This window comes from Phocoena phocoena, chromosome 2, assembly GCF_963924675.1.
Source record: "Phocoena phocoena chromosome 2, mPhoPho1.1, whole genome shotgun sequence".
Classification (NCBI taxonomy): Eukaryota; Metazoa; Chordata; class Mammalia; order Artiodactyla; family Phocoenidae; genus Phocoena; species Phocoena phocoena.
In genome coordinates, this window is record NC_089220.1 from 162,114,219 (window position 1) to 162,139,684 (window position 25,466).

Below are 25,466 nucleotides of genomic sequence, written 5' to 3' on the forward strand. Positions count from 1 at the left end.
TTTGCCATACTAGATTTTAAGCTTCTTAATGGTGGGTTCTATACATATAAAGTTTAATGTAGTTTGTGTTGACAACTGTGAAGGGTCTGAAACTTTACCCTAGTTATAAGCTAACAAGTTATCTGCCACAGTTTTATGGATGTCAGGAGAGGTGAGACTCCTGGGTCAGAGACAAAGGACTTTATCGCTAATAGTATAACAAACAGCATAATAAGCCTCATGTTTGCCTTGTTTCCTCTTGCTTTCTGAGTCCCAGGGCAACACAGAGGGCCCAGGTGGATGTTCATATAAAGTGGGTTGGCATTACAGTTAAGAAAGCCTGAGCTTCTGGAATCCAAATCTTTTATAGTGGGATTCAAACAAAATGTCTGACCTTTGCTTTAGAGGGAAACATTATCTTTATTATATTATATTGGATAAGAACTTGCCCTCTGGTAGACAGAATCACTATCTCTATTCTTCATGATTATTTGCTGTTTAAACATCCTTGAAAAGATGTTTGGAACAAATAGACAGTTAATGACTCAGCTTATAACACATGCAGAAATATGAGAGACCTATGGGGAACTGTCTTCCAACAGTGTCTTCATTGGTCAGATCACAGGAGACCCTGAAAATCATAATGTAGAGTGATGTAATTAATCATTCTTATTTCAAATGCAGTAGTTTTGAATGCCAAATGTTATTTAGTTATTTATGCTTTAGTATTCTTTAAAGTATCTCATTATTGCTATTTATTTTTATAGACTTTTTAAATTTCATGTTGCTTTTGCAAATATTCCCTTACTATTATATGTTTTAAATAACTAATGAATATTAACTATTGATGAAGTCTAGAGTTCAGTTACTTCAACCTTATCGTATTTCCAAACATATGACCATTTGAATGAATGGAAAAGCCTGAAGCTCAAAGCAATATAATTAGTAGAGAACATGTTTTAAAATAGGATATATAGTTTTAATGCATTTGACGTTTGTAGTAACCTCTGCTTAATCAAACAAAGTACAACCTCAGTGAACTGAAGCCAACATACTGGAATACTCAATTAACTTTTGTCCTTCATGGAACTTTTAGGAAGGTCAAAAGGCTAGAGAAAAAAAAAAGCTTAAAATAAACAGGGAGAGCCAATCTAGTGGACTTTTATATAGTTTAGAATCTGCTTCCAGAGCATATCCTGTGGTTATGCATGTTTAGATTTTATATGATCTTGCATTAAAAACACATAGTATGTGCCTGACATATAAGAATTGTCCAAAAATTGTTAGATATAATTATTATTACTTTTTAAACTACTAGAAACAGTATAATTTTTTTAAGAGCACAGGCTTTGACATCAAAGGTCTGGGAAGGAATTGTGTCAGCAATAATGAGCCCTGAGAAATTATATGTTACTCTTCTTTCAGCCTTATGTTTCCCAGCTCTAAAATGGGGACAATATTCGTATGTATATTTCAGGAGGAATAAGTAAGATAACATACGTATTGAATGCATGTCTTCCACACTGCGTTTGTGCCTTTGCTGTTCTCTGTAATCCACAGTGGTAGGCTCCAGTTTTCTAACTTTTTACAATTACCACCTGCATGTTTAGCCTTTTTTCTTTTTTACGGTACACGGGCATCTCACTGTTGTGGCCTCTCCCGTTGCAGAGCGCAGGCTCAGCGGCCACGGCTCACGGGCCCAGCAGCTCCGCGGCACGTGGGATCTTCCCGGACTGAGGCACGAACCCGTGTCCCCTGCATCGGCAGGTGGACTCTCAACCACTGCGCCACCAGGGAAGCCCGTTTAGCCATTTTTTCCCCCCCTAAACTTGGGCATCTTTTGCCGGTGTGGCTAAGACCAAAGGGAGTTTGAAGTTCAACCACATGATGTGTCAGGACATACTTCGTCCTATAAATTTTGTGTTTTCTTTAGAGCACTTATATTAATTAGTAGTTAACTATTAAGACTTTTTAAAGAGTAGTTTCAGATTCATAGAAAAATTGAGAAAAATGCACCAAGTTTTCTTATATACCCCACACCCCCAGGCATCCATAGTCTCCTCCATTATCAACATCTCCCACCAGACTGGGACGTTTGTTTACAATTGACAAACCTACCCTGATACATCATAATCACTCAAAGTCAGTTGTTTACGTTAGGGTTCACCCTTGGTGTTGTACTTTCTATAGGTTTGGACAAATGTATAATGACAGCTATCATTATGGCATCATATAGAGTCTTTTCACATAAAAAATCCTTTTTGCTCCAACTCTTCCTCCTTCCCGTCACCCTCAGATGCTGGCAACCACTGACTTTTTTTATTATCTTTATAGCTTTGTGTTTTCCATAATTTCAAATAGTTGGAATCATACAGTATGTAGACTTTTTAGATTGGCCACTTAGTAATATGCATTTAAGGTTGCCCCATGTCTTTTCATGGCTTGATAGCTCACTGCTTTTTAACACTGAATAATATTTCACTGTCTGGATGTACCACAGTTTATTCATCCGTTCACCAACAGAAGGACATCTTTATTACTTCCAAGTTTTGTCAATTGTGAATAAGGCAGCTCTAAACATCCGTGTGCAGAGTTTTGTATGGACATAAGTTTTCAACTCCTTTGGGTGAATACCAATAAGTACTCTTCTATACATTTTTAAGTCTTTATGTGAGGCCCAAATTGTCAGCCAGATTTCACCTTTGTATACTTCATGTTTATTCCTTACACATGAACCTCGGTAGGAATCATCCCAAACCATCAAAGAAGTTGTAAAACAGTGACTCTGAAATGAGACAGCATCTGATTCTGTTGTTTCCCCCCACACAAGTTTTCTTGGCTCTTACAGAAATTCATCTTCTTTTCCCTCAGTGAAAAGCTCTAAAAATGACAAGGGATAGTGTAGGGTGATGGACCTATTTGTTAGTCTACCAAATACCCACTAGCACACTTTCCCCAGGGACAGAGACTATAATAATACTGACGTAACTAGTAGAAGCCACAGGGTAATTTTACTCAAAAAAATTAAAAGCTGATAGAGTTACTAGCCTTTCTATCCATAGCCATAGAATAGACAAGCAAAATTTTTGGAAATTCTGTGTCAGTAGACAACCTGTTTTGAATGTAACGGCCTCTAGCACAAAGCTTGGTACACAGTAAACCTCGAATAAATGGTAACTGCAGTTGTTATTGCAAAATGTCGATTCTGATGATGATGATGATAATTGAGGAAGTCCATAACGTTGCTCTAGAAAACAGCGAAGAATCCTTCAACCTCAATTATTAAAACTTACCCAGGATATTGTATTTCTAAGTAAAAGATCACATATTTTTCCAAAAACTGTTCTAATGAGGTGTATATTTGATTCCTGGCTAACAAGAAGGTTAATTTCATCTGATTATTACATCTCTGATTAATCAAGGTGAGGTTTTAAATGTGTATAGAAATCTAAATATATAGGAACAAAGTATACTAGAAAGGCACATTTGAATTTTAACAGCATAATCGTCTCTTAAAAATCACTATCTTTGAAGAGCCTTATCTAAGAGAACTACAGAATTGCTGCAATAGTTTCTTAAATTTTACTACTATTTGAATATTCATTTATTTCCACAGCAGTATCTCCTGAGACAGCAGATGATAAGTTTCCCTTTCCAGGGATCTATGTGGGATAGATATATAGTAGCAATAACTTGTTTTCTTTCTCTATTTGCATAACAAAAACTCCTGGATCCTATTTTTTTGGATTGTCTGAAATAGGAATCAAAAGTATTTGCTTTCCCTGGGATTGAAATAGCATCTACATACTGGAATCTATATATATTTATGGGTTATTTATATTTATAGAGATGGCTGTTGAAAATACAAAGAGTTAAATATTCTTAGCATTTATTCCTAACTTATCATTATTGTTTTTCACTTTTGAGTAGCATTTAATTTTGCTTCACCACAGGTTTCTAAACTTGAGAAATCTTTATTCTAGGTATAGCAGTAGTCTCTCCATTTTGCTGATTTCTATTTGTCTCTACTGAAATATAGTTATCTCTTGCTTATTAAAGTTGATGCAGCATTCTTAAAGTATTTATTTTAAAATGTATTCATACATTCTCATTGACTTTTGGTAAAATTTGAAAGTATTCTGCTGGCCATATTTTGAACCAGGAGACCTGATAGAAAACAAAAATTTTCTGAGATCACATATTTCCTAGAAACTTAAAAAAAAAATCAATACTGTTTATGATGTTACTACTCAACTCACATTCCTCCCCATGTGGAAGGAAGCATTTTCAAAATTAAGCATGATTTATCATTAGGTAAAAATGCCTTTATAATTTAGCATTTTTTAATCTCACTGAGTGATTTACTTTATACTTTTATCTTCTAAATTTATTGTTTACTTCCTAAGTTATTTTTTTAAGGGAAGATCTATATAGTTTATTACTATATCCTTGGATAAAAATATCCAATGGCCAAGGGTCCCAGTGTAGTAATCATCAATGGGGGCAAATCTTATTTTGCACTGGAGTCTGTAGTCACACCTGAATATCCACAGTAAGCAAATTCAGATTATGCCTTTCTGGTTTATCCCTTTTCCAATCTAATGACAATTAAAAGTTATTGTCAACAGTTGCAGAAAGAATATTAGACTAGGAGTTAGAATATTTGGATTTCAATCAGTCTCTACAACTTTCTAACTATATGACCTTGGTTAAGTTAAAAACTTCCCTAAACCTTCCTTTCTTCCTCTGTAAAGCAGCAATAATAATACCTTCTCCCAAGAGCTATTGTAAAAGCTAGATTTATATAAAGCCTTCAGTACAGGGTCTATTACATTAGTTATTTACCACATATTAGCTATAATTTGACACTGCTATTATTATAACTTCCCATTCTTTCCCTTTCTCTCTCTTTTCTTCTTTTCCTCCTCCAGAATGTCTTTGTGTAACTTAACTATTTCTCTTCATATTTACTTGAAAAATAGGTCAAATTATTCTGCCTTCTGCCAATTAGGTGATGTATTCAATGTTTTGGGAAATAGTAAGCTCTACAAAAATTAGAGGTGAACATTCATATTAAATATAATGGATCTGAATTTTTCAGACATTAAATTTTTTAGAAGTAGCTTTTCATGGTTTAGTGTAAAATACTCTGTAGGAACAATGAAGTCTTCCAGATGATGTAATAGCAGCAGAGAAACTAACATGAGTGTCAAAATAAATTAGTCAGACCGTGGCAATTCTATAAGCAATATGGCTGAATGATGCTGTTTATTAGAAAGAATATTTGGAAAATATTCTTAAATTGATAATTTTGCCTTATCAATTTCCATTATGAAAAGCACAATTCTGAGTTTTAGGGAGGATCAGATAGGATCCTTTTTTTCATCAAGTGTGGCTTTAATGTACTTAGGGAAGAGTAACAAGGTGATTTCCAAGGGTAGAAGGGTTGTCTACCCTTCTTAAAGTGTGTGATCACCTTGGAGAGCCAACCTAAAAGCTACGTTTTTGTTCTTCAGTTTCTGAATGTGACTTTGAAGCAAATAGCTGTGGTTGGTTTGAAGCAGCTAGTGAGGACGATTTTGACTGGACCTGGAGCTCTAGAAGTAACCTCTCTGCTGATTTTGAGCAACAGGCTCCACCTTGGGATCACACTCACAATACATCTCAAGGTAAGAAGCATGCACAGTGTCTCTGTACCTACAGACTTTCCCCAGCTTATGGTGGTTTGACCTAATGATTTGTCAACTTTATGATGGTGTGAAAGGAGATGCGTGTTCAGTAGAAACTGTGCTTCACATTTTGAATTTTGACCTTTCTCCGGGCTAGCAATATTACTTGTGATACTCTCTCCTGATGCTGGGCAGAGGCAGAGCCACTGCTCCCAGTCAGCCACGCAATCACCATGGTGGACAGTTGATACACTGGCAACAGTTCTGTTTTTCACTTTCAGTACAGCATTCAATAAATTACATGAGATATTCAACACTTCAGGATAAAATAGGCTCTGAGATGATTTTGCCCAACTGTGGGCTAATGTAAGTTTTCTGAGCTTGCTTAAGGTAGGCTCGGCTAAGCTGTGATGTTCAGTAGGTCAGGTGTATTAAATGCATTTTGGACTTTGATATTTTCAATTTATGATGGGTTTATCAGACGTAACTTCATCTTAAGTCAAGGAAGATCTGTAGTTCAGTTTACCTTTGCTCGGGTCTGAAAAGAGAAAGAGAAGCAATAAAGTTCTGTGTTAGTTACTACAACAAATAGTGGGATAGTTGAATATTGTCGATTATACTTATGTTGTCAACATAGAACCACTCCTTTATGGGTTTTGGAGATAGAATATAGATATATTTTTGGCTGAATTAACTGAAATTACCAGTTGTTTCTGGCATAATTTTGACCTAACTCTAGATAATAGTTTAATATTTACAAGAGTAAATTTGACTAAGAGTGACTTTTATTGATTTTTAATTGTTGTATAGTCTTCAGTGTAGGGCTTACAGACAGATGTCTCATTTTAGAATTTAGTAGGTTAAACTAATGGTTTCTTTTTGTATCCCAATAGGGCACTTTATGTTCATTCTGAAGAAAAGCAACAGCTTATCACAAATTGCTAAACTCCAGAGCCCAACTTTCGGCCAGACAGGACCTGGATGCACACTTTCCTTCTGGTAAATAGTAAAAACAGTGGTCAACTACTCTAGCAGCCCGGCGGTTCCAGGCATACTCCTGCATTTACTAGATATTGTAATTTGTTCTGTAATCTGGCTTTGCTTTAAAAATAGCTATTGCATTAGATCCACACAATTAGCGTTTTACTTAGGAGCACGTTATCAGTATTTGTTATGTTCTTACTTAAGATGAAAGGGACTCTCCCTCCAACAATGGATTATAGTTTAGTTAACACTGCTTCCTGTGTTCTGGACTAAACTCCTTGAGAGAGGTTCATGGGGTCCTGAGAGCCAGAATATGCACCTCGGCAGATACGCTCTTGCAAACAGGTGGCCACAATTACTGCAATAATAACTAAAGGCATCTGTTATTACAACTCATTTTTAATTGACTGTTAACTGAGTGGAAGAGTCTAAAAGTTAAATATTTAGTCTATTGCATAAATCATTTCCATTTCTTTTGTTTGTTCTCTTTCAGGTTTTATAACTATGGCCTATCAGTGGGAGCAGCTGAGTTACAGCTACACATGGAAAATTCCAGTGACTCCACAGTACTCTGGAGAGTATTATATAACCAGGGCAACCAGTGGGCACAGGCAACTGTTCAGCTTGGACGCCTTACTCAGCCCTTCTATTTGTCACTACATAAAGTCAGCCTTGGTGTTTATGATGGGGTCTCGGCTATTGATGATGTCAGGTTTGAAAATTGTATTCTTCCACGCCCTTCGAAGAGCTGCAAGGGGCCAGATCATTTCTGGTGTCTACACACTAAGGCTTGCATAAAAAAGCTTCAGTTATGTGATCTGGTGGATGATTGTGGTGATAATACTGATGAGGTCAACTGCGGTAAGTGCTTTTCTTTCTGGTCCCTCTTACTCATTTTGATGGTGGTGATATTGATGGGTTCACTGTTTTCTAGTCAGTCAAGACAAAGGCCCTAAGCATCGTTCCAAAGTCAGTGAATGTTATGTGTGATTAATTAATTAGTCAAGCCATCAGTATTTATTATGTATATTTATGAATTGGATACTAGAGATACAGTGATGAGCACAGTTATACAGAGTCCCTGACCTCAGGGAGCTTACAGTCTAATTGAGGAGATAGATATTCACATATTTAAAAAATAAATATAAAATGACAGTTCTGACAGGAGTTTCAAATGGGGGTGCTGTGGCCTTCTATAATTATGGCATTGGACTTTCTAGAGGTGGTGACTTAGCTGAGATCTGAAAAATAATAAGTAAATACATGTATGCAAAGCCCTGATAGATGACTGCATGGCAGCTGCAAGATACCCAGTATGGCTGGAGTAAGGCAATAAGGGGAAACAGTATGCAACATAAGGATGGAGATGGAGGCCAGATTAGCAGATCTTTGTGGACTGTCTTAGGGAGGTTTTCCCTCATCTGAAGGTTTTTAAGAAGGAAGGTAATATAAAAAATTTGGCAGATTTTAAAATGTCACTGTGGATACAATGTAATGAATGGATTAGAGGACAATAGATTCAGGAGATTTACTAGGAGGCCGTTGGCAGTAGTTCCCCTGAGAGGGGTTGGCAGCCTCTATCACAGTGACAAGTGGTGGAGATGGATGGACTAAAGTTGGAGGAGGGATATTTAGTAGGGACGTTTAAAAATCTTCTGGCTATAGGGAGCGGAGAGTGAGGTGTCGAAGATAAGCCCCGAGCTTCCGATTTAAATTACCAAAAAGTTTATCATACCTGATGATTATGTATATCTTGCAATTTAATAAACCTGGTTCCTGGTAGTGCCTAGTGCATTTGGTCCTGAAAATGAGTCAGAGGCTAAGAGACGTTTTTCTTTTTTAATTACCAACATCAGTCAGAGAAAGTTTGCATCTTTCGTTACCCAGAAATAGCAACAATTCTTTAAATTCAAGTTATGTGCCTATTAAATTGGGAGGCTTACCATAAACCAAAGTAAAGCCATCAAATGCTTCGTACATCATAGGAAACATTACATTGAGAAATTTCCGTATAAATCATTGTAGAGAGTTTTGCACATATGTGGTGTTTAATACAGTCAGGCACATGAAAGTCAGAAGTACCATGCAGCTCGTTACACAGCTGATACCTTTAGTGCATATAAATAAAATCGATGATTTCGACAATGGCTGTGATAAGAAGTGTTGCTTGTCCTAAAGGTAATTTATTTTTTGCAAATTTAGAAAGCCTTTTCATCTTTTTCATGTACTTCAAATCCCACTTCTTAAAAAACTTTGATCTGTTACTGAAAATAAGCAAATTATCCTTCAAACTTCCCAGCATTAACTGAGTAGAATGGGATTATCAAAATACTTCTTGTGACTAAGTGTCAATGAAAGGAAGTAGTAGTGACTGTCAGTTTCTCTCTCAGCCTTCCATCTAGACATAGTAAATTTTTTTAGATGGAGACTTCCTTTTTACTTTTTTGTTGGCTGCGTCACGCGACATGCAAAATCTCAGTTACCCGACCAGGGATCAAACCACACCCCCTGCAGTGGAAGTGCATAGTCTTAACCACTGGACAGCCAGGGAAGTCCCCAGACCTAGTAATTTATTAACAGAATGCGTTAGACATCCAGAAATTGATGCTCTATTTTCTAAAGTATGTTTAGAACGTGGTCTTTCATTTAAGGGTGGAGCCACGTGCCTTCCCTTTGGAAATAAAGATTGAGCATGCAGTCAGTATGAAGAAGTTGGCTTTAGTGCCAATTTTATGTCAAAAACCTCAGTAGCTTGACATCCCCCTTCTTCTGCACAACCCAAGACTGACACCTGCAGGGGACCTGTGGGGTCCAGTTCACGTCCCAGCTGCGTTGATTAGTCACAAGTGAGGAAACATCAAAAGAAAGCTCATCTCCCATTTGCCATCATTTACTCACTTGATTCCCCTCATTAGGTCTAAGCTCCTGTTCTGTGGTTTTCAGAGACAGATGATTTGTTCTTGCCTGGCTGCATTTATTCACATATTCTTTTATTTATTCTTTCAGAATATTTGTTCACTTTGGCGCCAAGTGCCGTTATAAGATGAATGGTTAAAGGCCAGCTGACGTTTGTCTTTCAAAAATATTAACTTATGTAAATGAAGCTAAAATGTGGAACTCCTCCTTAATTTTAAATCCTGTCCCTTCTGCCCAAATACTGTCAAATGTATTTGTATACATTTGTATACAAATACAGTATTTGTATATTCTATCCCATTTATTCTAAACAAGTACTTGGTGTCGACAAAATCATCACATCTTGAAAAATGCATACATTCCTATATCCTACAAATGTAGGTAGAGTATTCAGTTGATAAGGGACTGGTCAATTCTTTAAAAGTGCTTTGAATTCTTCTACTGACCGAAGGGAGTTAGAAGTTTAAAAGCATCAGCTCAAAGGAGCCACAATCCAGTGAGAAGAAAAGATTACCACTGAGGAGACACAGCTAAGAACTGGCAAAATAGGCATAATAATAAGCATGAATAGAGACACAGGGGTGAGGGGTTTAGGGCACGATGGTAAATTGGTGCACGCCAAGGGGAAAGGCAGTTGGGGACGAACAGGAAGTTATTTTAATCTGGGAAGAGTGACGCTTGAAAGATAGAGAAGTTTAGATTTAAGCTGAGATTAAATGAGTCAATATTAAAGGATTCTCAATAGAGAAAAAAATGATAAACTACCATTTAAAGATGGTCATTCTTTTACAAGTGTGGAGGGATGCTTGAAACTGGGGCAGGATGGAACCAGAGAGAAGAATTTGATTTCAAAGTGAGGTCTGGAAAATACCTGCATCAGAATCATCTTGGGTGCTTGTTAAAAATATGGATCCTTGGGCTTCACTCCATACCTAACACAGTAGTATTTGTGCAGGACTTTACCATGGAGTAAGCAATTTTACCATGCACCCCAGGGGTGCTGAAAGATAGAGATCTGTTAAGTTATGACTCTTGTTAGCCCTGCATGTTAGAATCACCAAGTGAGCTAGTAAAGTATCCTGATGTTTGGCTACACCATTTGAACTAATTAAATCAACATGTCTGGAGGTGAATTCTGAGCTTTAATTTTTTTTTTTTATAATGTTCACTGGTGATTGGATCATTCAGCTAAAGTTGAAATCCACTGAGCCAGAAGTTTGTTGCAGCAAGCCAGCCATGGGGTAGTGATCATTTGCATAGAGTTATGGTAATAACAGTGGGCAAGGGACGGGTAGAAAAGGCATTTGGGAAATAATGGCCAAAGTAATTCCACCTTCTGGCTATAAAATATTATTATTTGATGTATTACCTAGGATTTAGTTATTCTTTTAAACATTTTGCTTTTATGTTGCATTAAAAAAATTAAAGTGGTTTACCTTGGCAGGAGCAAAGTATCAACTATTGATAGTATTCCCATTCATAGTTATTTTTGTCCTTGATTATCTTTTGATTTTATTTCATGCCAATTTCAGTACCTGAACTTCAATGTGACTTGGAAAATGGAATTTGTAACTGGGAACAAGATACAGAAGATGATTTTGATTGGACCTGGAACCAGGGTCCAACGTCAACACTTAATACAGGGCCGATGAAGGATAATACTTTGGGCACAGCTAAAGGACACTATCTCTACATAGAATCTTCTGAACCACGGGTTTTCCAACACCGAGCTGCTTTACTCAGCCCGATCGTTAATGCCACTGATGTAGTGGACTGCACTTTCCGCTTTTATTACCACATGTTTGGAAAGCACATTTACAAGCTGGCCATCTACCAGCGAATCTGGAACAACACAAGGGGACAGCTGCTATGGCAGCTATTTGGGAATCAAGGCAACATTTGGATAAGGAAACGCCTCAACATTTTCAGCAGGAGGCCTTTTCAGGTATGCACAATGGGCTTCACAAGCTGTATTGGAAATGAGTCAGGATGTCTAAGGAATATGAAAGATCACTATATTCTTGAGTTAAAAGTAAGTGAAATTTGATCAGTTACTTTGACACACATTCGTCATGTAATTAAGAGTGTACCAAAGCTCGTTAGGTTGCTTTCCTCCTTGACTACCCACAATAATGTGTGATTAAAGTCTCTAAAGCTGGACACGTGGCATTGGACACAGCTGCAGGTTCCTCCAGTTTTAAGTAATTGTGCTGAAATGAAAAACTTGGAGGAAAAGAGTTTCACACAATCTTTTGTCTTCTGCAAAAAGTTCAGACTCTCAAATTTGTTATTTTGAATCTATCATTTGACTTTTTCACATTTTCGTAGGTAAGCAAAAAACATCCAGGAAGAGTGCAGGCTTTGTTGGAAAAGCTATTCTGGGGCAGAACCAGAGTCTGAATCTAGGTTTCGTACTCCTGGTGGAATATTCTTTACTCTAAATCTTACCTACCTTCTCCTGAAAGTCAGACTTGCAATAGAAAGTTCAAATGCTTATGTGGCTTTTACAGTTTTGTGAAGGACTTTTGCATATATTATCTATTTGATTCAGCAATTCCTTGAAGTGGGTAAGTCAGAGTTCCTTTTTGCCAATTTTATAGATATAAAGGATGTTGTTTATCCCTGGCCAAATACATGGTAAGCAGGAAAACAAGGACTTGGACGAGAACCCACAAGTGTCTAGTTAATTCATGTTCTTTCTGCTTCCAATATATCATACAGCCTGTAACATGTAGGAGCGTTGAATATTGTTTTCTCCTTTTGGCCAAATAGATCTACATATGATATATTGGAAGAAACTTCTTACTTTTACTGGCTAAACTTTTTTTTTTTTTGCATTACCCTAATTGAAAGCACTGTCTTTATCTGAATGTCTCGAGTTAACAGTTTTGTAGCCAAGAACTTAGCTCCAGGCCAGCTGGTACATCAGTGCCATCATAGATGTACATTGTACGTGCTCAGTAGAGAACACATTGGGATTGGTGATTTGTCCAGATAGACATAAGCGGAAATCATGAGAACTAACCTGCCATGTGCAGAGTGATATCTTGCAGTTCAGCCACAATGGTAAGATGCATGTAATCGTGTGAAATGAAACTGAAGAGGGATCTTTGACTTTTATTTAATAATGGCTTATCCACTTCGAGTTAATTCTTAGTCTAATCAGGTCAATTGTAATTTGGGCTTAACTAGTATTTAATAGATAAACTCTACTTATGATATTTAGTCAAGCATTGGTTTCCAGAAGAAAATCAGCTTGACACGGGAACAGCTTCAGAGTCAGTTGACCATGGAACTAACCAAGGAATCCTTTGGTTTTGAATCTAAAACATAAATATTGAGGTTTGAAACCCATCCTGGCTTACACAGAATGCTCTATTTGATTTCATCCAAGAGTTCTTTTCTTTTTTTTTTAAACGGTACGCGGGCCTCTCACTGTTGTGGCCTCTCCCATTGCGGAGCACAGGCTCAGCGGCCATGGCTCACGGGCACAGCCGCTCCGCGGCATGTGGGATCTTTCCGGACCGGGCACGAACCCGCGGCCCCTGCATCGGCAGGTGGACTCTCAACCACTGTGCCACTGGGGAAGCCCCCAAGGGTTCTTTTTTTTTTAATGTTAGGTATGAAAAGATGAAATCAGATTCTGCATGCTGTGTAGATGATTTGTTTAAGATAGTTAAGGACTGGGTCCAATTTAAGCAACAGGATGTGTTTGTTCATTGGTTAATGGATATACATAGCTTCTGTTCCAGTGAGCAAGGGCAGCAACAACCAGCATTTTCATTAACTGTGATACTGCAGGTGAAATTACCTGGTATCATGCCCAGCAGATAACAGGTACTCGTTAAATATTTGTTTAAAAGAAAAATTCAAAGAATTTTCAGGATCATTCATTTAAAACGGAATACATAGGATAGGACCAGATTGTACATGCAGGTATAGGAACTATTTGGCTTATTATTGTCAATGGAAATAACAGCCACTGCTTTCATGTGTGGCATGGCCAGCAAGTCATTGCATATAAAACTTCAGGTCAAACTTATAATTTTTATTATGAGCTTTATTGAGATATAATTGATATGTTATAAACTATACATATTGAAAGTTTTGAAACCATCACCACAATCAAGATAATCCAAACGTAAATGGACTGCATTTCTAAAACTTTCCTGATATCCCTTCGTAATACCATTTCTGGCCCTCACTTCCATCCCTGATAACCACTGAACTTCCTCTCAGTATACCTCAACGTACACTCCCCAAACTTTTATATTATAAGTGAAATAGTACAGTATGTACTTTTTTTCTGATGTATTTCATTCAGTGTAATTGTTTTGAGATTCATTCCTATTACAGAATATATCAATACCTCATTTTCTTTTGCTGAATAGTATTCCATTATATGGATACAGCACAGCGTCTCCATTTACCTATTGATCAGAATATGGGTTGCTTGTAGTTTGGGCTATTATAAATAAATCTGCTGTGAATATTTGTATGTAAGTATTTATATGAACATCTGCTTTCATTTCTCTTGGGTAAATACCCAGGAGTGGAATGGCTGGATCATATATAAGGAGTATGTTTAACTTTTTAAGAAACTCTTCCTCTGTTTTTCAAAGTATACCATTTTTTTAAACATTTTTATTAGAGTATAATTGCTTTACAATGGTGTGTTAGTTTCTGCTTTATAATGAAGTGAATCAGTTATACATATACATATGTCTCCATAACTCTTCCCTCTTGCGTCTCCCTCCCTCCCACCCTTCCTATCCCACCCCTCTAGGTGGTCACAGCAGAGTATACCATTTTTGATTCCCAGCAAAATATGAGAGTTCCAGTTCCTCCACATCCTAGTTAATACTTGTTATTATCAGTCTTCTTAATTTTAACCATTCCAAGTGTAGAGTGATTATCTCATTGGGGTATTGATTGCGTTGACCTAAGCATTAATTATGTTGAACGTATTTTTATGTGCTTATTTGCCAAGCGAATGTCTAGTTTCAATTGTCTGTTCAAATCTTTTGCCCTCTTTTTAAATTGGGTTTTTTTGTTTTCTTATTATTGACTTGTGAGCTTTTAAAATATTTTCAGGATGCAAACCTTTTATCGGTTATATATGAATTACAAGTATTTCCTCCTAGTTTGTAGCTTGTCCTTTCATTCTTTTAAGAGATTTTTTTGAAAAGCATATTCTTTTGAATTTTGGTGAAGTCCAACTTACCAGTATGTTATCCTATGTATCAAGCTTTTGGGTTGTATCTAAGAAAGCTTTAACTAACTCAGAGTCCCCAGAACTTTCTCCTGCTCTCTCTCCTCTTCTTTAGAAACATCAATTACGCATAAATTAAGCTGCTCGAAGTTGTCTCACATTAACAAAATGAAGACTAAAAGTTATACAGTCATCTCAATACTTGCTGGTAGAGCATTCGACAAAATTCAGCAATTTTTTTCTTATTAAAAATATCTCAACAAATTAGGTACAGAAGGAATATACTTCAACATAATAAATATGGTAGGTCCACAGACAACATTAACTCAGTCATGAAAAGCTGAAAGCTTTTCTTCTAAAATCAGAAACAAGACAATGAGAGGCTCACTCTCACCATTTCTATCCAAGGTAGTACTGGAAGTCCTAGCCAGAGCAATTAGGCAATAAAAATAAATAGAATGCATCCAAATCAGGAAGGAAGTAGTAAACCTGTCTGTGTTTGCAGATGACATGATCTTTTATATAGAAACCTCTAAACACTCCACCAAAGAACTTTTAGAACTAATCAATGAATTTAATATAGTTGTATGATAGTAAATCAACATACAAAAATTAGTTTCACTTCTATGCAAACAGTGAATGATCTGAAAACAAAATTAAGAAAATAATCCCATTTACAATATCACCAAAAAGAATAAAATATTTAGGAATAAATTTAACCAAAGAGGTGAAAGATCTGTACACTGAGAACTATAAGACATTATTGAAAGAATTTGTAAGACTAGTAAATTGATAGATGTCCTATTTTCATGATTTGGAAGCATTAATATTGTTCAAGTATTCATACTACCCAAAGGGATCTATAGATTCAGTGCAATCTCTCTTGACATTCATTTTTTATGGAATTAGGAAAACAATCCTAAAATTTGTACAGAATCCCAAAAGACCCTGAATAGTCAAAGCAATCTTCAGAAAGAAGAACAAAGCTGGAGTCATCACTGTTCCTGATTTGAAACTGTAGTACACAGTACTTATATTCAAAACATTTTGTTTCTGGCATAAAAACACACACATAGAGAACCCAGAATAGAGAACCTAGAAGTGGACCCAAACATATAGTCAACTAATCTTTTTTAAGGGTTCCAAGAATACATGGGGAAAGGATAGTCTCTCTTTAGTAAATGGTACTGGGAAACCTGAAAAATATATTATCTTGAATGTTTTGATTTTCAAATTCAATATGTAACAACTCAAAGATTAATAATTCCAGTGATTCCTTGAGTAAACTGTTTTTCCAATAAGATCACAGTTTAGTAAACTAATAATTTTGACTCTCCAAATGCTACCCTGGTGGTCTGAAAAATGTGTTTATTTATATGCCATGGAGAATGATAGATTGATTCCAAAAGGCTAATTTTCAAAATATATGAATGTTGTGAAATTGTACCTATTTTCCCTACGTGTTTCCTAAATATATTTTAGAGGACACTTCCAGATTTTCATAATACAGAAAAAAAAATTATGCTGTAATAGCCTTATGTAGGAGAATAATGGCATGGAAGCTACCTAAATGTCCATCGACAGATGAGTGAATAAAGAAGATGGGATATATATATATATATATATATATATATATATATATATAAAATGGAATATTAGCCATAAAAAAGAATGAAATAATGCTATTTGCAGCAACATGGATGGACCTAGAAGTTATCATACTAAGTGAAGTAAGCCAGAGGGAGACAAATATATGATACTGCTTATATGTGGTATCTAAAAAAAGAAGATACAAATGAACTTATATACAAAACAGAAATAGACCCACAGACGTAGAAAACAAACTTATGGTTACCAAAGGGGAAAGGGGGGGTAAATTAGGAATTGGGATTAACATATGCATACTACTATATATAAAATAGATAACTAACAAGGACCTACTGTATAGCACAGGAAACTATACCCAATATTTTATAATAACCTATCAGGGAAAAGAATCTAGAAAAGAATACATATATACACATTTATATGTATAACTGAATTACTTTGCTGTACACCTGAAACTAACACAACATTGCAAATCAGCTATACTTCAATTAAAAAAAAAAAGACTTCCTTCAGTTTTTTAAAACATTATTTAGAATTTCTTAGAACTTCCTGCTAATTCATTTCCCCAGCATGCATTTTGGATAGGAGACATCTCTCTTTTTTCTGAGTTTATACCATCATCAGGAAATTTCCATGAAAAATCAATACATCAGAACTTGTTAATAGAGCACCCTATTTGCAGGGTCATATTTGCATGTCAGCAAGGAAAAATATTTGAGCCATGCTCAGTTGTAGAGGTTGCTGAACGAAACTGAGAAAGAAGGGACACTTTATTACAACTATTTTGAAGAAAACTCAAATGATAGCTTCTAAAGAGGTTTCAACTCTTATGATACTGATCATACTCCTGCCCCACTGAAAGGACGATTTCTAACAAAGGGAACACAATGAGATTCTTCATCATTTCTGCTCTCACCTACACATCACATGCTCTTACACTTAAATGAGGGTCTAGGTACATAATGAGAAGTAACTGTCTCACACAAATACCTATTATCTGATGTTTTCAGCAGCCTTTATTGGTGGTGTACCATATCAGAATCATAAAATACTCCATTTTGAATTATTTAACAATAAAATCAGCTCAAGCACCTTTCTCAATGAGTATTTGACCGAGTTGTACTCTTGAACCTCCAGTATTAAGAATTTATTACTTCACGGGGTTTTTCCATCCTATCTTTGGACACACTGACAGAAAATATTTTCTTATTCAGAATTGAAATCTGTCTCCCTTTTGCTTTTCTCTTGGAGGATTGAGTTTCTTGGCATGGATTCAGTGTCAGCAGCAGTCACTGATAAGTATTGCAAAAAACCTTGTTTAATGCAACTTACTAATTCTTTGGCACCACAGGAACCAGTATTTACAAGCTTCTGCTTACTTTTTCCTGACATGACCTCGTTTTCTGAAGTATATCTTTGTGTATGAGGTAGGCCCTCAGGAGGAGAGGACATGGGCTTTCAAAGAAAATATTCTTTGGCCAGACCTCTTAATGTCACAGAACTTTCTGACTAAATCTGAAAGAATTGTGTAGTGTTCTGGTAACATCTTTCAGTAATAAAGAGATTTTTCCCTGATGGATTTTGTGAAAAGATTTTAGAAATCTTATTCATAATTATAATTTACTCTTTCATATGTGGGATATACCTTTAAATCCTAGGTGATGCATCATTTTTCAGTACTTCTAGGGAAAATGTTTCATAAGTTATGTTGCAAATAAAATAGGACCATATTTAATAATGTTAAGTTGATCCCACTTTGGGGGAAATTATATACAGAAATGCTAAAAGTATAAATTATTTATGCAGCCTCATGTAACATTTTTCTTCCAAGTGTGTAGAGTTTGCTAGAATTTGCATTGAAAGGTTTTGAATAGAATCTGCTGGCTTGAAGCCTGTGGAAGCAACACTCATAGATCTGTTGCTTACTGAACAGCATACTAAATCTTATTTTACAATCTTAAGTTTCTCATGGACTATGTTCTTCCACTGAATGCAAACATAACCATAGCTTGTGTGTCAGCTCTTCAGCACATCCTGATCCAAAGTGATGAGCTTGGTTTCTGGTGTGAAGAATGTGTGAGTAGAGAAGGGAAGAAAACTTTAGGTAAGGAGTATTACAAGAATGCAAGGTTCAGAAAGCAAGTCTAATTTCTTAATAAATCAATTATTTAAATCCTACTCATTATGACTTACGTAATACTAAATGGCATCTAATATTTTTGACCCTCCAGAATTACAGTAGAATATTAATATGGGTCATTAAACATTGGAAATATACTTTATATATATTATTAATATATATTATGGGTCATTTAGAAAGTGATAGAAATTAATACATGCTATAGTAGTATCCAAAATATTTATATAATCCATGCTGAAAAGAAACAGAGAAAGAGAAAGACAGACTTGGGTTGTTGGGTTTAACTTTTTAAAATTGCTGATCGGTTGGTAAAAGAAAAAAAAAAAGAGAAAAATAGTAATTATGAATGTTTTAATTCCAGTGTGTCTTACCCCTTTTCAGTCTATGGCCTATTTGAAACTTCGTGTAACTATGCTTTGGTTTGTTTTTGTCTCTGGTTTGGTTTCTTTTTGTCCCTGGTGTTGCATATTATGATCCATTTGGGTCCTTTCTACTCATGCATACTTCCAATTCCAAATCCTTTCACCCTCCCTTCTGGCTAGAGCAGTAAAATGGAGTGAGAAAACATAGATGCAGTGTGTGTGTGCGTGTGTGTTTGTGTGTGGAGGGAGGGTGTTGCCGTGTCTGATTTTGCAAATTTTGCCATAGCGAGGCTGTACGGATGAGGGGCTCTGAATGGGGTTGAAATCTCAGTTGTGAGGTTTATTTGCCATTTTGGAATTTGCGCAAAAGTGCTGGCTATGCTAACAGCTGCCGTGCTGGTCTCTTTTCGAGAAAGTTTTAAACTAGTGTGAAGCTGCAATATGAGGAAAAGTGCATTCGATTATCAGGGCAGAATTATTTTGCTAAAAACTATTCTCTAGGTAGCATACTGGATATGTGTCTTCTTATTCAGACAGTGTCTGTGTATTAATCTGGATAAACAAAAGCAATAGTTTATTCCCCTCTGATGTGTCGTTCACCCTCTAGGAATAAACTCTATGAAATGTCTTTCAAACGTGTTTTTCTCTGCTGATAACAAACTTATTTTAATCATGTGTAACATTTCAAAATTGCCTTTTCTTTGCAACTGTTTCTTTTTTTGATTTTTTTTTAACAGTACAACATATTGAACCAAATAGTTTTGCTTACTTATATTAATGACGCATGATTTTGGCTTTTATCTTCAGTAAAAAATCAATGTGTCAGCGCTGGCCAAGAAAAAGGTATGGGACCTCTTTGTAGTTCTTTGTCAGGTGATTGCTTTACCTTGATTTATGCCTTTAAACTTTTTCGCATTCAGCAGAAAATATTGTGTCGGTATCTGTGAGAGCAAAGCGATATATACCAATTTATGCTCTAAGTGCAGCCTCCTTCCAGAATTGTTTATAGAATGTATCAGCTCACAACAGATTAGGGACGCAATGCCTTCTTCCTTCTTAAACATGTCAGATTGATGATTTTGGTTCAATCCAAATTTTTATATTAAAATTTTTAGTAAAGTGTTCCTTTATTCTAGTGCTGCCCAGAATTTCGGTGTCTGAAAAGAAACTCAGTGTTCTTGGTCTTCGCAAAATTACCCCCTCTTTTATCAGGCCTGCCGTTTCGAACTGCTCTAGGACGTGTACGGAGATTATTTTCAAAGCAGCGTTGTCAACTATGGCCAAACTGAAATCTGATTGTAAACTTTTTATTTTTTATTTTTTTTTGCGTTACACGGGCCTCTCACTGCTGCGGCCTCTCCCCCTGCAGAGCACAGGCTCCAGACGCGCAGGCCCAGTGGCCATGGCTCACGGGCTCAGCCGCTCCGTGGCATGTAGGATCCTCCAGGACCGGGGTATGAACCCGCGTCCTCTGCATCGGCAGGCGGACTCCCAACCACTGCGCCACCAGGGAAGCCCTGATTGTAAACTTTTGAAAGCTAATTTCTTGAAATAGAATTCAAGAAATCATCTTTCAAGTAACTTTTTTTTTTTTTTTTTTTTTTTTTTTTATACCCAAACACCCATTCTGGTTTGGTTTGTCATGTCATTATTTGTGTTGGAAACACAATATTTCATTGTTACCATCTTGAACTTTTTATTGAACTTAATAATGATTAGGCCCATTTTGCGCTTGTGCAGAAGGTCTTCTTTACATTTTATGATATAAAGCCTTCTGCCAAGGGGAGAAAAAAAAACATGAATAAATGTAATTCTTAAAAACGTTTAAGGTTAAAGATGTTTACTGATCCCTGAACCAGTCTCCAGGAGGATTAAGGGTGGAGAACGAAGATGGAGAAAAATTGTAAAAATGGTGAAAAATAGAAGTCAGTCCCCATAATCCCAAACTTACGATCTATTGGGGAATTCTGTGAAGTTCCTAAAGCCTTTACGCTGAATATCTGACAAAGGACATTTTTCTTCCCAGTTTCTCTGTGAGTTGCTGTCTATGGAAATTTTATTTGCATTTGGAAACTTTGAAATTTTCGGGACATTTGAGAGGTTTGTAGAGACTATGATATTTGAAATGAGGGCTATTCTGGAAAATCTGGAACATGTGTCCTTGTATATAAATACATCCTTATCAGGTATAGGCTATTTGCATACTTCTGTGTCTCTGTGCACATACGGATACGGGCAAATGCATATAAATATATTTTCTATTATTAGCAGGATTACTATGGTTTTCATTTGTATGTATCATAACTATGATCATCCTTTTAACTGCAGGGCCCCGTTTATTGCTTCAATCAGTACAGAGCAGTCCTTTGCCCACTGTGTTCCTGGCTGTAACTTCATCTTAATTATAACACAGTCAAAAGCAATTAAAATATACTAGGAAGTGTCCAAAAAGCTAGGGGGCACCCAGGCTCTATCTTAGGATAAGGCTGTATTTTTCTTTATCAAATACGTTGTGTAACTACTTGTTTTGACCTCCAGGACTCTATTGCCCCTCCTATGTCGTTGTCCCTGACTTTCAGATCTTTGCTTTGGTTACATTTTAAGATTTATTTTTGCTACTTTCTTGGCTTCTCTGCTCTCATAGGTAGTGGCAGCTTCCTCTATAACTCTTGGCATTATCTTTGCTCAGATAACTGCTAATGATCGAGGTAGGTGTATTACGTGTCATTCTATCTAAGTCAACTTTATGCATTTGGAACTACAATTCCTAGTGTTATTCTTACATTGCAAATTATAGTGCTATACTGCTGCCACAATTTATGCGGTGCTGGAGAACTTTACATTGACTTGGAACTACCATTTGGTGTAAAATGAGTTAATTTTAGTTTGCGTTTTCAGTAGCTCAGATTTAAGTGGTATTTTTGGTACAATAAATTTAACTTTTACTCTGTTATAAAGTGAATTCAGGCTATTGAAGCAGATGTAATATGGACTTTAGAGTAAAATTGCTTAAGTTCAAATCCTGGCTCTGTCATTTATTAGCTGTGTAGCCTTAGGAAAACTATGTAACCTCTCTGTGCCACAGGGTCTTCACCTGTAATCAGGTATAATATTAGTACTACCTTGTATAGTTTTTGTGAAGATTACATATATTCATATATACATATATAAGACACTTAGAAAAGAGCTAGGCATATGGTAATTACTCAAATGTTAGCAACAACAACAGCTTTAATGTAATAATAATAAATATGAGTTATTAAGTTTAAAAATAAAAACTGAAGTGTGTCACTGAACTAGAATAACATTATATGATCTTTTTCTCCTTTCTAAATGGTTGAGGAGATAAAAGCCTTTTCTTCTATCTTTGTGCCTAATTCTTCTAAATAAATAAAGGCATTTCTCCCCTCCTGGTAGCCAGCACAGACTACCTGTTCTGTCTCTTATCTTGTAATATAATGATAGAAAGTCAAGGTAAAAATAGTACTGAAATAAGAAGGATAAAATGTAAATAATTCTGATAATTTTCAAAAAAGTACTGGCATGATATTCTCAAGATGATGGTGTCCTGTAGAATAAAATTGTTCATGCATAAATTAATTAATTTTCATTAAATAGTTGTTAACTGTACAGAAAAGTTTAAGCATTTACGTTAAGGTTAGGATCAGGAAATTGAGCTTGATATCTACTATTAATAATACTATGCATATTTAATAATATTAATACTATTTTAACTTTATATTATTAAACATTGTTATTATTTATTTTTTAAATTTTTATTGGGGTATAGTTGATGTACAGTGTTGTGTTAGTTTCAGGTGTACAGCAATGTGAATCTATTACACATATACATATATCCACTCTTTTTAAAATTCTTTTCCTATATAGGCCATTACTAATAAGGACCTACTGTATAGCATAGGGAACCCTACTCAATACTCTGTAACAGATCCAACCTTTATAGTCACTATTCACAAAATCTCCTGACATACTCCCAGGACTGCTACTGCCCACTGACAGAAGGTCTGCCTATATTCAGTCCAAAGGTGGTGGCATCTGTGGATGCCGCCAAGGTGTAGGACGCTGAGCATCTTGATCAGTCTGAGTCCTGGGAAGGGGGAGAGAATTAGCTTCTCTTTTTCCCTAACTCCGTACACCTCCATGTTATATTAATAATGATTGCTCTCTAGAGGTTCCTAAACAAAAGAAAACAAAAGCAGAATGTAGCAAAAGGCAAATGTTCAAACAGACTTTGAGTGTTAATACATAGATTTTAATTTAACTTTTCAGTATCTGTCACCGAACAGAATAGATGATGTAGTTTTGATTCACTGGCCATGAATTAGCTCTGTCCACACAAAGTTTCTCATGAATAGTTTGTTGCGGACACTGTTGTCCATGATCCAAATCTCCCTCAGGACCGCAGCACTCCTCCCCTAGCTGCTGGGACTGCGGGCAGCTAATGCCTCTCGGCTGATTCTCTCTCTAGAAATTGCATTCAAATATTCTTCCTACTTATTTCCAGCATGGTGACCCTTTGTATTTTCATCACGTGTTAGGATGAAAAATTGATTATAGTTAATATGAAGCATAGTCTAATGTAATGAAAAACGAGATTGTAACGAAAAATGAGAATAACATTATGAAAGTCAATTTGCTTCAAATTGAAGCTTTGGATTAAAATGAATTAGCTTATATTCCATCATGTTTACAAAGAATTTATCTTATTTTTTTCAATTTGTTCCCTTTTCAGGGATAAAAATACCTTTGTTAGAGCTTTTCCTGTTAGATTACCCGATTAGTTATGTTCAATTATTTTAAGATGGTTTTTATATGGAATTTTCTCATTTTGTTTTTAATAGATATACATATTAGTTATGCTGTTATGCTGAGTTTGATATATTTTGCTGTACGTGTAAGACAAATATAATTTCCCAAATTTAATTTTTAAAAATACTGGGGAAACAATGTGTTTAAATGGAAATAACCTCAAACCAGGAATTAAAATACCTGGATTCTAAAGATGAAATTTTCCATTAAGGGACCTAGTGACTTTATGGATGTTACTTAATCTTCTAATTACCTAATTTCTCATCAGAATAATGAAATAATCTATAAGTTGTTTCTAATTATAAAATTCTATAAATTCCACTTTTTCACAATTGACCGAACTCTACAATTCTTCTTGCATGTTATGAGAGTCACAAAAATCCTTCTTAAGAAACTAAAATTTAGTTTTATCGTATATTAAAAAAGCTTTCCTAAACTTTTATTAAGCTACCATGAATTTCAATTATTTTTGAGCCCCTGAAGCGCATTTAAGATCATAGTTTATGTTTTTACTTTCAGATAATTCAAATTCTACTGATAGCAACAGCTCTACTATTGTATATTTTAGAGATGGCCATTCGTTCCTCTCTCTCTTTTTTATTATATACTGAAAGTAAATGATGAAATAATTTCCTGATAGAAATGGAACATAAGCAGCAGAATGAACTTTCGAGCATAATCTCCTTCTGTAAAATTTAACTTTTTAAAGTGCTCGTTCATGTCTGTTGATTTATCATTTGTTCACTGATATTAGGCCCTCCATTGCCCTAGGCCCTGTGCCACTTGGTGTCGATACAGACACAAATAGTAGATGGTCATCGTCCTCATGGAGCATACATTCTAAAGGGGACAAAGTGAGAAACTCAAGCAAATAATTACAATAAAAATGATTTTTTTTAAAAGAGTGACATCTGACCTGGGTATGGTGATATCCAGGAAGGTGTTGTATGACTTAGGTCTTACAGTGTCTATAGGCAATAGCCCATGTTGGGGCTGGGCGTCAGGAGTAAGGAGTCACAGGAACCTATGCAGATACACACAGACGAGAAGCAGCGTGCTGCAGTGAAGAACCGCTGTGCTGATCTGTAATTCATGGTGCATAGAGTTTGAGACAGAGAAAGGTAGACAGAAGCCAGGTCAGGGAATGACTCATTTGTCATGGTCACGAATGGGTACATTGACCTAGAGCTGATGGGCACCACTGAGGTTTTAATCAGTTGAGTGAAACAATCCTAAGTGACTTCTAGATACATCACTCTGTTAGTGATGTTTGAAGAACATGTTTGAAGTAGGGCTTACCATTAAAAAACTGATAATAAAATAAAAAAAAAAATATATATATATATAGTTTAGTGTAGGTAGGAGACAACCGGGGCCTAAGCTAGGAATATAAGCTAGTACAGATGGAATGAAAAGGATTCAAGAAATATTTAGAAAATAATGCCACTAAGGCTTGCATGTGTCGTGTGAATGATGGGGAGTAATCAGAAGTAATTCATGATTCTGGTGGGAACGACAGTAAGAGTCATCTGTTGAAATATAGAACAGAGGGTGAAAGAGAGGGAGCTTTAGGGAGAAAGATGAGTTGTTTAAAGACATTGTAAAACTTTGAGGGACGTCAAAGTAGAAAGGCTCAGCCAGTGGTTGGGGGAAAAAGAAAAACAGTCTGAAGTTTAGGGAAGTATGGAGTGAAGGGAGGTTTGGGATAATCAACATTATCAGTAGTGGTTGAAAATAGAGGATTGATTCATCCAGGGAGGGTGTTT

At 35.9% G+C, this 25,466-nt stretch overlaps 1 protein-coding gene across 1 annotated transcript in view; it reads left to right on the forward strand.

The window, feature by feature from the left end:
* Positions 1-25,466, forward strand: part of MALRD1 (MAM and LDL receptor class A domain containing 1) — a 598,156-nt gene that overhangs the window by 150,298 nt on the left and 422,392 nt on the right. Inside the window, exons 16-19 of the mRNA XM_065871795.1 lie at positions 5,496-5,648; positions 6,542-6,647; positions 7,126-7,493; positions 11,081-11,493. Coding sequence (XP_065727867.1) covers positions 5,496-5,648; positions 6,542-6,647; positions 7,126-7,493; positions 11,081-11,493 — 1,040 coding nt within the window. The remainder of the gene's footprint in view (positions 1-5,495; positions 5,649-6,541; positions 6,648-7,125; positions 7,494-11,080; positions 11,494-25,466) is intronic.